The following is a 14,063-nucleotide window of genomic DNA, read 5'->3' as shown; positions in this document are numbered from 1 at the left end:
ATACACTTTGTAGCCCATCATTTTGCACAAAGCAGAAACACTGTGTTTTGCAGGTGTCTTCCTCTAGCAGCTGAGGACATATCCCTGTGCCTGAGCTGACTTATGGTGGTACCCTTCAGTGGCACTCGACAAAAAAAGTAGGTACATTACTTTTCTTTCCCTGCTTTTCTGGAAGCAAGCGGGTGCTGAGCAAAATGTTTCATTTGCAAGTCAGGAGTACAGTAGATTTGTCACCTTTACTGCTCAAAAAGAATAATACAAAAGGCAGTTTTGCAGGCGTGGCACTTGCAAGGAAACAAAGCAATATAACACTTTTATCTCAGAGCCCGAAGTTATTGCAAAACATTTGTGCACTGCGGCTCCAGAAGGCCCCAGGAAAAACCCCTCCCTGAGCAGGCTGCAGCTGACCTCGGTTTAGCACAACCACAGCCACACTCGCCTGATCTGGGTACCTCCTTAAACGTCTGCTTTGCACCTTCAGTGATGATCACAGCACGGTCACAGGGCCGCCAAGGACTCTCTTGGCAGAGTAACAGGTTTGTTCTTGAGCTTTGAACCCTGCTTAGGATGGGGGTCTGCAGACCTCACAATAGAGGGCCATCTGAACAACAGAGAGCTGTGTATTTTTTTCACCCCACACTGTTGGTAGACAAGAGGGAATTTGGATTTAAACACTAGCAAAGGCAATTTTGTTTTAGCAGCTGGACTCCTGGTGACCTTGCAGCCAAATCTGAGCTGAGCTGGTCCCTGCGCTGTGGCACCAGTGAACCAAATGAAGAAATTGCCTCTCTCCTCCCCAGCCCAGTGCAGACAAACTGTGCTACACAGTTTGGGAGGAAGCCACAGCTTCACTGAAGAGCTGGTGGACAGCACTTCCCAAGCTACCTGCCTGCCTTCCTGCCCAACTCCCTGGCTGGAGAGCGGAGTCCCTGCCCTCACCCACCAATACACGGATGGAGGGAAGGGATCTGAACAACACCTGCACAGCATTTCAACAGTTCTGGCAGAGAGGATACAGCAGAGGTACAAAACACACAGCTGACACGGAGCGTGCATCCAGAGCACGTGATCAGTGCCTTGTCTGAAACAAAGAGGAAGGCTCTGGCTCCCTGCACAGCAGCACAACACGTGCCCTCCATCCTGTTCCTCAGATGCAAATTTCAGGGACCAAAGTCTGAACAGAAGCCTTGAGAGCCTTAGAAAACAATATGATTCCCACTCCTTGCAAGGCTGGCTGTGGCACAGAGGACAAAATAAAGAGCACCTGGTGTTTTTCAGGAGGATGGGTGATGAGGGTTTTTCCATATTGCAGCAACTGGGGATGGTGCCCTGGTCTCCCACCATTACCATGCTCCACGTACTTACTTACTAGAATTCAGAGGCAGAGATTTCTGTCATTTGGGATCTTACCTCTTCTCTTGCTGATATGGTGGAAGCAGGAGTGTTGGGCACAGAGCTGAGGGAGGTGCTTGGTCCTGTCCCCGATGAGCTCTGTGAGTCCCCATCTCCAGCAACATCGTGAATCTCTCGAGCCAGGATGGCCACATCCTTCACCAAGGTCTGGCTGAGCCTAAAGCACAGGCAGTGAAGCAGAACCATTAGGACATGTGATGCAACACGACACTTATAGAAAATATAAAAAGAGGAGCCACAAAAGGTTTGTGGGAACGATGACCTCTGCAGAAGCTAGGGAAAGCAAAGGGTTTTGGGGTGCCTTGGCAGGGTGCTGAGAAACACTATGTCTGTATATAAAATAAATCTGCTCCTCTCCTGAGCCTAGCTTCAAAGTAGAGATTTGATACAAAGCAAATTCTAGTGAGTATACCCTACCAGAAAGTATTGGAGATAATCCATGAAGAAGTTTTATGTTATTGTTCTCCCTCACCCATCCACTCACTGCCTTCTTTTTTCTTCCTTTTTAAAATTTTTTTTAAATACAATACAGTTAATTTTTCTTCTTGGGAGTTCCTTTTTTTTTTTCATTAAAAAGTCCATACAGTGGAAAAAAAACTTTTTTTTTTTACTTAAAGAATAAAAGCTCAAATTTGCTTTCCTTCTTCCTTGTGGTTTATAGAATGAAAATCACAATATGCCTCCACATTCTCCAGAAGAGCTGAGGGATTACCAGGGTAAGCACAGCATACCTTAGAGTGATCTGGTTTTCAGAAACCAAGTCTTGGAACTTCAAGCCCCTTGACAGGTGTCCAATTAACACTCAGTAATGGTAGCACTTTGCTCTACCTGCTCTAGATCTTAAAAACAGTTTCTAAGTCTCTGGATTGTTGATAGCAGAGCTTTAAAAAAACCCTCCAGATCAGAAGCAGCTGTTGTGGTAATTTTAAAGGAAAACTTTCAAGAGAAAAAATAATCTTGCAGCTAGTCAGCTTCATCTGAAAGACACTTTCTTCTTTAAATTAAAAAAAAAAACCCGAATCACAGAATATTCTGAGTTGGAAGGGGCCCACAAGGAAAACAAGCAATGTGATAAAACTGTCAGTTAATCAAACCAGTTTGAGCTTCCTGCCTAAGGTACCCCCCTCTCTGTGCTGGTGGGGATAGACCTGTCACGGAACACTTCCATTATGTGATTCACTTACTGTAAACAAGTGGCATTTTCCCTTTTAACTCTCTGACTCCTCCAAACCCCTCCCAGTTAATTCGGGAGCAGCAAGGGAAATCAGAACTGCAATTACCAAGCAGACTCTGTGACCGAGCCCTGCAACGTGCAGCGCCAGACAAGTCTGACGCAACCATTTATTTATAGCTGCTGCGAGCCGGAGCTCTCCGGCACTGGGAACGCTGGTGGGAGGGAAGCCAGCATCTCCCACACCCACACTTCATGCAGCACAGGTAATGCAGCCTGGTTTGAAGGCTGACACACTTTCTAGCAGCTTGACAGAAATTTTCAGGCAAGAAAAGCCCTTTTGAGGTCAGCGCGGCAGCGCTGAGGGTGATGTGGAGATGCTGGCCAAGAGCAGACAGAAGACAGCTTCCTCAGTCAAAAGTATTTCAAGTATGGCCAGTACAATGGAAGACCAGTATTTCTGGAAAGCTGGTATAACACAGTTGCATATTAGGGATGTCAAACCTCAAATGCCACTGTTTAAAAAAAGGAATCTATTTGCTTTACTGCTGAGGTCCTCCAGGCAACCGTCGGACCACCAGTACACAGTAAGTCCCGTATCCAGGGACATCAAGCTAAGCAACAACTCATTTATATACAAGGTCTAGACAGATTTGGATTCAGTTGTGCTAAGCAAAGAGGTTTCTGCCCTGCAGCGATTACTTACTGCTCCCTCACCAGCTTCAGGCAAAGCAGCTACAACAGTTTACATATTCAGTCTTTGCTAACCCATTTGACTTCCTCTGCAGAGAATTAGGACAGTTCACACCAACCACACTGTGACTTCCAGCAGAAAGTAGAGATAAGCAGGTATAAACAGTTAGATCTTCTGACAGACTTCCCACAGCTTGATCAAGAAACAAACCAAGATACAATGCCCTGCACCTTGGCATTAACTAGAGAGAAGGTACAACCAGCACATCCTAGCCCAGGCTGCAAAGGTTTATTGAAACCTTCTGAGTCTGAACAAATTGATGTTCAGATGTAAAGGAGATAGGGGGGGCACACAAACAGGAGAGAGCCTCTCCTTCTACCTCCACACCGGGGTTTGTTTTGCACACCAAAGAAAACTCAACCCATTTTCAACACATGGGTCAACACATAAAGCCCCACCTCACCTGGCTATTTCGGCTATCTCTGCTGTTTGTGCTATGAAGTTGTAGGGGTCAGGGTGGTCATCAAAATCTTCATCATCATCTGTTTCTCTGCTGTTGTGCTTCTGCTTGCCCAGCCCAGAGCCACGTATCCTCGGTGTTTGTGTGGCTGTTGAAGTATGGGAGCGTTTGTGTTTAGGGGAGCTGTGATTTGAGCCATATTCCTCCTCCGAAGTAGAAGTGTAATCTGAACCCTGTGGTCTCCGCCTTGATGCTTATAAAAAATGAATTGGTTTCAGACCAAGGACAGTAGTAAAGAGTAACTACAAAAGGGCAAAAAGGTAACACAAAACTAGCCCAAGAGCACAAGGAAAGGAGAGTTTCTGTGCAGATTTTAAGTTTAAACAGCACATTCTCAGAGCTTATTTCCGAGTTGAGCCCCTGTACGGCTCCCATTCACTATAAAAATTTGGGGGAAATGCCAATGGAAAATCAAAATGACTGTGTTAACGACTCCAATGTAGTAAATTATTACCACAGACTTGGCTTTCCATGCACAGAAGCTCTGTGTATAAGTAGCACACATTTCAGACTCCTCATAGTCCCACAGAAGTCCCTGTCTAAAGAAAGCCCAATTTTCAAGCCTGAAGACACCTTTCCAATTAGCTGCAAGTACAAGCAGAAGGAGGGGTTTTTGAGTGAAGAGTAGACTACGGTGCTTGGTGTTATTTGCAAGAGTCCACACCCCCGTGTTCACCTCCTGCCTCGCAATTCCCCATTAATGACACTCTACAAGAGTGTTCACACAGTCAGGCCTGGCTCCAATCCCCGGAGCCAAGTGGAAGCTGCCTACTTATCCCAACCAGTTCTGCAGATCTGTAGACACCCAAGTCCCTCCTTGCATGGGAAGTATCAAGGTGTCCTTATTTGAAAACTGGGCTCCCAGTGTTTGCTGCCTTGCTACACTCTCTACAGATACCGCTTCATTCCCTGCTGTCTTTCCCTGGAGCATGAAGACCCACCAAACACAGAACCAGCAGACTTATTTAAAATTACAACAGCTAAAAGCTTCACTGTGTTACCAAGACTATCGTAACACTGAAAAAGTGCAACTGAATTAAGCCAGCATCATAGATCATACAAGCAAACCCAACAAATTTGGCATATAAGATGCAGGTAGAAACTACAGATAACTGCTGTATAGTGAAAGAAGTATTCCCAGACACTGGCTATCTCATCTACAGCTATAAAAATGCCTTGGCTTAGAATTTATATATATATATATATATATATATATATATATATATATATATATATACGGAAAAAGTAAATTTAGTGGAGTTGTATCTTTTTTTTTTTTAAACACAGTTTTAGAATCAAGAGGTCACCCTGTCACTGAACAGCAATTTTAAAATGAGGAGACTGATTTTCCAACCCTGTATGCCAAGGGAAATCAGAATCAGCACCCTCAGTATCATTTAAATTACACTGAGTAAACAAATCGTGTATACAGAGGAGGAGGGGAGACAGGCCCTTAGCTTTCAGAATTGGTAACTTGGGTTACTCTGATGTTATCTGTGCATTTCACAGAAAGTTACTTCAGGTGGCCCAACAATATACTGGCATTTCTTGTCTCATGGCTGTTTCTCCGCTAGCATGACTAACTTTCCCCCACTGGGAGAGTTGGGAACTACTGTGGTTAGCTAAACACTTAAAGAACTCCTGCCACGTCTGCCTCCTTACCCCCAAGGCTTGACACTCAGTGCTCTCAAGGGTTGTTATACCATGCTAAAAAACATCTTGATGGCACAGTGAGTAGTCCAGTTTATCAGCATTTCACTTTTGTTCCAGGAGGGGAGTTCTAGGTGTTGATTTACTGTATCTACAACAGCGTTAGTATGGGAACATGCATCACAGGACAGTAAGTACAATGAAGCATGAAACACACCAGTGTGTATTTAGAGCTTGCACAAGGTCCACAATCCTATCAAGGAATTAGGAGGTTAGTATTTTAAGAGTAACTAATTCAGTGGAAGGATTAGCATCATCTGCTACAACTACAGGCAAGGAGAGGTGTTAGCATGCTGCTACGGAGCTCTGGAAATCAAAAACCAATTCATTTGAATAAAGAACTGGCCAACACTTATCATTTTTCTCCGAATGATTTGAAGTCTGTGGTCCAAAGGCAGAGGGAGTGCAAAGACCGCCTCCTGTTCGGAAAACTCTGACCACATTATTTTGCTTTAAATTTGTCACTGTTTAACAAGAAGTTAATAATAGCATCATCTCAAAAAAGGCAAGAGAAGAGACTGCACATACTCTTTTAGCTTAATCACATTCTGATTTACATGCATATACAAATGTGTAAGAAAAAAATCATTACAATTAAAGAGGAAGCTGGATGCACTAAAACAATCCCAATCAAAACAAGCAGCAAATAACATTTTTAGCATGCAATAAAAATGAATAATGCAAGAAGGATAATTACTTCAGCTGTATGAAAATATATTAAAGGACACATCAAGAACTCCAAGACCCCCTACAAAATCACAGAACTGCTGAAAATAGCATCCCTCTCAACAGGACTCAGAAATCCAGCCAAAGGGGTTCTTCTTGTCCCTTTGGCTACCTAAGCCAAAAACCTAAGCAAACAGATTCCTAAAAACCTAAGCAAAGAGATCTGCTTTGCCACATCCATGGCAGGTCAAAGACTACAGGCACAGACCTGGAACTTAGACCAAAGTTGTTGGGGACAAATCTCCCAATAACAATTACCATTTCGGAGTTGTCATCTGAATTGGGCCCATCTCTTAATTAAAGGCTGATTTCAGTATGACAAATGTTGATATTGCAAGGGTTTGTTGAGTGCTCAGCTACAGGGCAAGACAGATCCCAAACCTCTGCCTCATGGAAAACAGGACTGCACACCTGCCTTACCTGTGGCAGAAGTGAGTGAAAATACACAGAAGTGAGAATTTCTTGGGGCAATCAACATGCAGTGTCCAGCCCCATATTCACATTTACAGGAAGAACAAGGGAACAGCTTTCACAACACAGGGATGTTTATTTCTTGTTCTCCTGTTTCAGATGCCTTCAAACCTGCCACCTTGGACATCATCTGTCACCAAAACCATTATAAGCTCTCTGGAAGCAAACTTTCAGTCTTAGAAGTTAAACAGGAACAGAACAGAATTCCTTGCAGAATTTCCAGCTGTAGCTCTGGAAAGGCATTAAATTCTATTTGTTTAATAGAAAAATGGCCAACGTGCCATGGTCAAATGGCAACTGGTTGTTCAAGAAACAAAGTCACTGGAGGAAAAAAAAGTAGCTGTTTGCAATATTCTCACAGACACCACCACAATATCATCTCACTGGGTATGAGAGATGCTCTGTTGTCTCCAAACCCACAGGAAATCTGCATTAATGAGCAGCATGGATGATGAGACTTTTGTACTCACCAATGCAGCTCCTGTACTACTGAGATACCAATCCTTGGCAACCATGTGCAGCCTGTAAGTCAGAAAGAGGGGAATATGGGAGAAACATAAAGCAAGAGCACTTACTGGATGAGGAGGAATACTTGACACTGCTTGAACGGGTCCTGCTGAAAGGCTGCTTGGCAGAGGCAGCAGCTGCTGTTTTCCTCGCTGCGGCTCTGACCTCCGAAACGCCCGTCTTCCGATAGGAATCCGCACTGCGGCCTGAAAACCCCGTCCTCGACTGTGCTGTCTCGGAGTCACTGGGCACTGTAAATGAACCTGCCCGTTTCCTTGGCATGGCGAGGATGTCCAGCCGGGAGAGCTTCTTTGTCTCCGTGGGCTGCTTGGGGCCCTGAGCGGCGGCGTCAGGGTTGGAGGCCGTTTTCTCAGCATCGACACATTCGTTGTCCGAAGTATCTCCCAGCCGCGCACGGCGTAGCTTGGAGGCCCGTGTGGGCCGTGGGGTGGATAAACTGTTGGAGCGGGTGAGAACCTGCTGGATTTTCTGCACATTGGAGGTCGTTTTGCTCTGGTCCTCCTTGGTGGTCTGAGTGTAAGGTTTCCTTCTGGGAACCGGCCGGGTTACTGAGTGCTCTTGGTCAGACACGACCGCGTCAGGGACTGACAAGTAGGGTGAGCTCGAACCTCGCTCATCATCCGTGAAGTCAAGAGACCCTCGAGTCCCAGCGCTCCGCTTCATCTGGAAGCGTTTGGCAGCCTCTGCACGGTTTGATGCCTCTGGTGCTTGTGTTTTCCGCTTCTCCGTCAGCCTGTCCCGAGCGCTGGGCTGCCCACACTGGTCCTGGATGGAAGGTGTGGAGGAAGATTTCTCCTTCTGCAAGCTTGCAACTGCTTTGCGTTTTGGGGCACTCGTCGGGACATTCTTGCCGCTCACCAAGCTGACCGTGCTAGCAGTGTCTACGTCTGAGTCCCCTGACAAGGAGTCCTCCAGCTGACCAGCAGTTTCTGAGGGCTCCAGCTGTTGGCTTTGACTAAGCAATTTGGCTTCCAATGCTGCCAAGGCAGTTTCAGTGTCCTTGAGAAGAAGATGAGTCTCCTGACTAAAGTCCATACGACTTGACCGAACAGCCTCTAAATCTTTAAGCAGAGGGTGACTTGAAATATGTGGGAGTTTATTTTGAGGAACACCACTGCTTGATTTATCTTTGGTAAAACTTTCCTGTCTAACAAAAGATGCTGTTTCCTTTCCTGATGCGTTTTCTTGATCTTGAGGAAGACTCTGATGAAGGGAAATAACAACTTTTCCAGCCGCATTTATATAAGCGCTAACATCTTTGACCGGTGGCTTTCCAGCAACTGGTGTGCCAGCACACTTGAAGGAAAACTCCTGATCCTTAACATCTTTGTCTGCTTGAGCATGGGACATGCTCAGAGAGAGCTTGGAGGGAACTCCCACATCATTGCTGTCATCGCCAATGTAGAATGAAGTAGAAACTGGTTCACTCACAGCTCTCACATGTGAGATCCGTGAGGCTCCTGGCTGCCGGCTCTCTGATCTATTGTCTTCCCCCATCTGCTCTGGCATTTTATTGTTCTCTTTATATTTCTTGCCTTTTTCCATGCTGAAGCCATCGTCAGATCTGCTGGCATCACTGAGGCTATCCGGATCCAAGTCTTCTTGGATGAAGAGGCGACTGCTGGGATCTCCATAGGCTTCCGTGCAGTGGTCCTTCCCGATGGTTCTCTTGGTAACCTCAGAATAGGACTCCTGGCAAACCAGGACCGTGGGCGTGGGGCTGTCTGATTTATCGCTGGGTGGGAGTTGGGGAAGAAGGCGCCTTGTTCTCGAGGGCACAGAGTTTTCTGGTTCCCCAGGTTTTGGGGCTGCACCGCTTTCTGAAGAGGATTAAGTGGACAACAATCAACTATTGTACAACTATGCCACTTATTTACTTACTTATTTAGTCCACAAAAGCAGTCCCAAGATGCACTTAGAACTAAGCTTTTACGTAGTATGAACATCAATAGGGCCTGGTTGCTCCTTGCTCCCTCAGGCTTATCAATACAGACAATATACCTAATTCCTTTGCTGAATCACACTGCTCAACACCACTCCTCTCTCAAGGTTGGATTTCAGATTCATTCTCCCATAATATACCTCTCAGTACAAGCACATACTTTAGAGACTAACTGCATAGCTGGCACCTATCTGCCATCAGTCAGGCCACAGGAATGAGTTGAAAAGCCATCAGACATCAGTGATCCAGTGTTTTAAGCACCATTCTAGACAATATCACCCATTTGACTAAATAGGTGGTGTTTTTCACACAAGAGTTCTCCTACAATCATACCCCACAGCAAATTCCCAGGAGAAAGACCCTGTAACATGTAAGAGGCTCTGAATTAGAGCTCACTGCCCCAGTGTGGGTGGACTTATCTGCAAGGACACACTTCATAGAAAGAGCACTCCTATTTCTCTCATGCCGCTGGCCAGGACTCCATATCTGACACCACCTTTAAATACCAGGATAACTGGTTATTTGGCTATGGTAATATTTCAAGGACTCCAGGAGTCAGGTTCTCACACGGTATGAAAACAGTAGCAATGACCCCTGAAACAATAGTTTCTTCTAATCTTTATTGGATCTATCTATAGGTGTTGATGTCAAGAAGGTTAATGACAGTACTTCTAAACAAAAAAGTTGAAAACATTTACAAAACCCAACAAAGTGTTTTTCTCCTTTCCTCACACACCAAGAAGACCAACAGGGTCTGTCAGCTGTCTTCCCAGTTATGATGGGAGTCTGATCTCCTCCCACTCCCCTTCTCCTCTCCATACATACTTTTCTGTGCTGATCTCCATGCTTCAAAGCTGACACTCAACAGTAAATCCCAGAACAGCCTAAATTTTCAACACAGCCAGACACAGGAGAAACACACCAAAAAAAAGCACAAGCCAGCAACTAACTCCAAGGAAACTTGCAAAGGGTTTTCATCTGGGATCATAAGCCAATCTAAAGAATCACAACTTGGGGCTAGTTAACACCCAAAGCCTCTCTCCTTCCCAGGTGCCCTTCAGTCATGTCAAACCTAACATTTAAGAACCTCTTGGATGACTCCAAAATGCAAACCAGAGGCTCCTTCTGTCTTCAATCCACTGGGAACAATTCACTCTGTCCCTCCCATCCCCAACTACACTACCTAAACCAAAAAATAAGTCACAGCCAGATGCACAGAAGCCCTTAATTTCTGCTTTTTGTATCATCCTGGCCTAGATTCAGCTTCCTTCAAACATCAATGCTCAATGAGACTTACCTGCACTTCCATCACCCTGCCCAGAGACAGATCCAGGCTCAGAGTAACTGTCTGCAAGGCTTGCCCATCTGGACACCCACTTCTGACTCCCTTGAGATGCTGCAGACATCTATAACAAGGTGGGGAAGACAATGCCAGAAAGAGGGTTTGTAAACAAAATCCCAGCCACAAAAACCTCTCCTCTCGTACACATATCACTCGGTCTGCTCAAAATGGGAAATCAAGCTACACGTCACATTTACATCCAGACAGAAAACCCATCTACACCTCCACCATCCCAGCAAATCCACCTGGACTGCCCGTACCTGTGCTTCAGCCTGGGACCCACTCACAGCTTTTGAGGAAAATGCCTGGAGCAGGGGTGACTTCTGACTAGTGCCATTTTCACTGATTAGATGCTGATGAGAACCAGAGTCGTCTTTTTCACCTTTAATTATTGGTCTAAAGGCTGAAGAGATTCTGGAAAATTCAGGTGACTCAAGAACGCCAAAAACCTGAAAAGGTGTTTGCATGGGAAAGATTAAACACAAGAAAACAGAAAAATATTAGCCCAAAATCCAAATCCATGAAGTATCAGTCACACACAAACTATGATCCCAAAGGGCCGAAAACACTTGCTAATGCTTCCATACCAACTAAGTAAATCATTGTCTTCTGTACTCCACAGCAGCAGCTTTAAATATACTTATTCACAGAATTCCATTCACACCCACCTTTCCTCTCTCCTTCATTATTTAGGTGCGTTGCCTTTAACAGCAGCAACTTTCACTGAAAAGGAGTCCTTTTTCATCCCTGAGAAATTTGGGATAAGTGTCAGGAAAGCTATTTACCAGCTCATTTGTGGAGAATTAGAAAGAAAAAAATAGGAAAGCTCCAACCCCAGGGCCTTTCATAGACTGTAGCAGCAAGTGGGCTGAGCAAAGCAGCCTTGCACTGCCACATGAGGACCTGGGAAAGGATCCTCTGAGATGAGTAAGTGTTTGAGCTACTTGGATAGATTCCCTTTGGAGATAAGCGGGCCTTCCTAAGGGGGTGAACAAGATCTATGCCTTAGCAGGGCTTGTTTCTTTTCCCTGACTACAAGAAGTTCAGAGGAAGATACAACCATGGAGGTGCCTTGCCTGGGCAAAGACTGCCATAAAGGTCTCCACTCTCACCTCTGTTAGAAAGTGTGTGGGCAATGGTGGGGGGATAAAAAGCACCTCAGAACCTAAGCAAGTCTAGAACTCATATTTTCCATCTTCCTGACAGAAACTCTGACGTGCAGCTGTCAACTGCACCAAGTCCGTGGCACAGACCAGAAGTGGCACAGGACAAGCATTTGGCCAGTTTGCCTGCCCAAGTCACATGGCTGCCAAGACTACTCCCCAGAAATATTTGTATTTTTGTGGCATTTTCTCGACCAGAACAATTAGTCATCTAATGTCAGGACTAGGACCTTGCTGTGGCTTTAAATACCCTGCCCTGAGAGCTTCCGATCACATTTCAAACAAGATGTAAAGAACGAATGGAATAAACAAAAGAGGGAAGCTAGATCCAAGCTCACGAAACACTGTATACAAAGCTCTAAAACCAGATTCAATTAAGGTTTGCTTTAAACCTCACCATCCTCCTGACTGCACTTCACTAAATCTTCATAGCAACTTGCCAGTTTTGTTTTCATAATAGACCGCAGATGAAAGTTAAACCTGAAAATCAGCCAAACTTTGGTTTGCCCTGCAGTTGCTTAGTTGGGTGAGTTGTTTTTAAGCTTCTCCCTCATCTCTGAGGTTCTGTTTTTAGGCTATCACTCACTCTGAAAAATCCAAACATGTACAGATCCATCTAGGATTGCCTCTGCCCTAGATCACACCCTTTTCTATCTCATCTAGCTGCCACTTGCCCTGCCAGCAAACATGGCCTTTCTAGCCAGGCAGTCAAGTACAGAAACACCTATCACTAAGGTTTATGAAGGATGAAGAGTACCAGCCCTTGGCATTTCCTTTGGACTACCACAGGATGCTCCCATCTTCCTAACAGTGGGCAGGAGGTGATACAACATCAAGGCAGAGGCTTGGGAGCAGACCTAGAGAGCAGAGCTGCTCCCAGCCAAAGCTGTCAGCAGGATCAGCCTGATCTTTATTCAGGTGTTGCCTTTCCTCTAAACAGATGGCAAGCCCACTCTTTCACTTTTGCATCCAAATCCCATTTTGGAAGCAAAGGCAGTTCTTTGCTGTGGGTTTATCTTGCCTTCTTTTACTCTGTGGATTTTTTTCATTTGTTTGTAATTCTGTTGTTTTGATGGGATTTTTTTGACGACCAGCCTCACAGTTCGTTGGGGCCTATCCTTAACACAGGTTACTCAGGATGATTTTCTACCCATTTCTAACCAGAACCACCTGCTGCACCCAATTACATCCCTTCATGGTAAGAGCTAATTTAGGTCCCCTGCACAAGGCCTGGAAGCCCAGGCCTTCAGCCCTCAGCATACTGGTCAAGCACAAAAAGGTAGCATTTACCTGATCTATCATTTTCCGTGCTTCCTCCACCTCTTTATCCTGCGACTCCGTCTCAATGGTGTATGTGCCTGTTTCGCTTATACTGTCTTCCTCATCATTCCTCCTGCCCTGGGCAGACTTCACCTCCAGAGGTGGGGCAGAGGCAGACTCTGGTTCCGATGATATAACCACACGTGGAGCCACTGGCATGGGCAGAGGGGCTGGTTTCTCAGCACTTGGCTTCCCAGATTGAGCAGTCTCACGCAAGTACTCAGCCATGAAATCCTGAGCCATTTTAGACTTCCTCCCAACACTCCCATAAGTTTTGGCTGATGCTCTGGAAGCAGAGGACGACGAAGAGTTGATCCGATCCTCAGTCTTCTCCCTCTTGAAGGAGCTGGTTCTTTGAGTCCCACAGGAGTTGCTATTGGGTTTGCCTGCCTGGGCTGTGAGGTGGGATGGCGGCACTGAATTTCCCACTTTCTCCGCCGGCAACGCATTCTTGCGCTTTTCAACCTTGGTCTTCATCCCTGGGTCTGTGTCGCTCTGGGAGGAGTGAGCGCTGTGCGTGAAGGACTGCGACCGCTTCTTCCGCGGCGTGTCCTCGAAGAACTCGATGACGAAGGCCTGCTTGTTGTGCAGCATCTCGTGGGGATCCCGCCTCATCTGGCGCTGCAGCCGGGTTTGCTCTGTCGGACGTTCGCTGCCCGCCGGTGTCTCCTTCTCCGCCTTGGGCGCCACGGGGTCTTCGGAGTCGCTCTGCGTCCCGTCCTCGTGCCTATTGCCTGGAAACAAGGCATGCAGATTTGACTTTCATATTCTCAGTTGCTGCGGCTCTCTCATTACCTCCCAGCTGAAATTTATAATCTCAGTTAAAATAAAAGCACCCTATAGGATTAAACAACTCTGAAGACATCTGTGTGGTACAGAGATTGTATCCCAACAGAAGAAATAAAAGAGAAGGCAGCTCTCTCCTGACCCCACTTTTTACCACTCATTGGCTATCATTTATTTATTTAAAAACAATTCAAGAAGTAATTTCAGCCACATGGGTTTCTGATTTTGTAATGCTGGTTGGTTTAGATACCTATGCTTTCTTTCTTTCTTTTTTCAA

The 14,063-nt window shown here is 45.7% G+C and overlaps 1 protein-coding gene across 6 annotated transcripts in view; it reads right to left on the bottom strand.

Moving 5' to 3' along the window:
• CEP170B (centrosomal protein 170B) overlaps positions 1–14,063 on the bottom strand; it is a 58,586-nt gene that overhangs the window by 11,290 nt on the left and 33,233 nt on the right. For all 6 annotated transcript variants that reach the window (XM_064659342.1, XM_064659344.1, XM_064659346.1 and 3 more), the window contains 6 exons: positions 12,971–13,734; positions 10,778–10,966; positions 10,473–10,581; positions 7,281–9,053; positions 3,742–3,991; positions 1,411–1,570 (listed from right to left, as the gene is read on the bottom strand). In XM_064659342.1, the coding sequence (XP_064515412.1) occupies positions 1,411–1,570; positions 3,742–3,991; positions 7,281–9,053; positions 10,473–10,581; positions 10,778–10,966; positions 12,971–13,734 (3,245 nt within the window). The remainder of the gene's footprint in view (positions 1–1,410; positions 1,571–3,741; positions 3,992–7,280; positions 9,054–10,472; positions 10,582–10,777; positions 10,967–12,970; positions 13,735–14,063) is intronic.

This window comes from Pseudopipra pipra, chromosome 6, assembly GCF_036250125.1.
Source record: "Pseudopipra pipra isolate bDixPip1 chromosome 6, bDixPip1.hap1, whole genome shotgun sequence".
In the NCBI taxonomy this organism is placed as follows: domain Eukaryota; kingdom Metazoa; phylum Chordata; class Aves; order Passeriformes; family Pipridae; genus Pseudopipra; species Pseudopipra pipra.
This window is presented reverse-complemented; position numbering and strand designations above follow the sequence as displayed.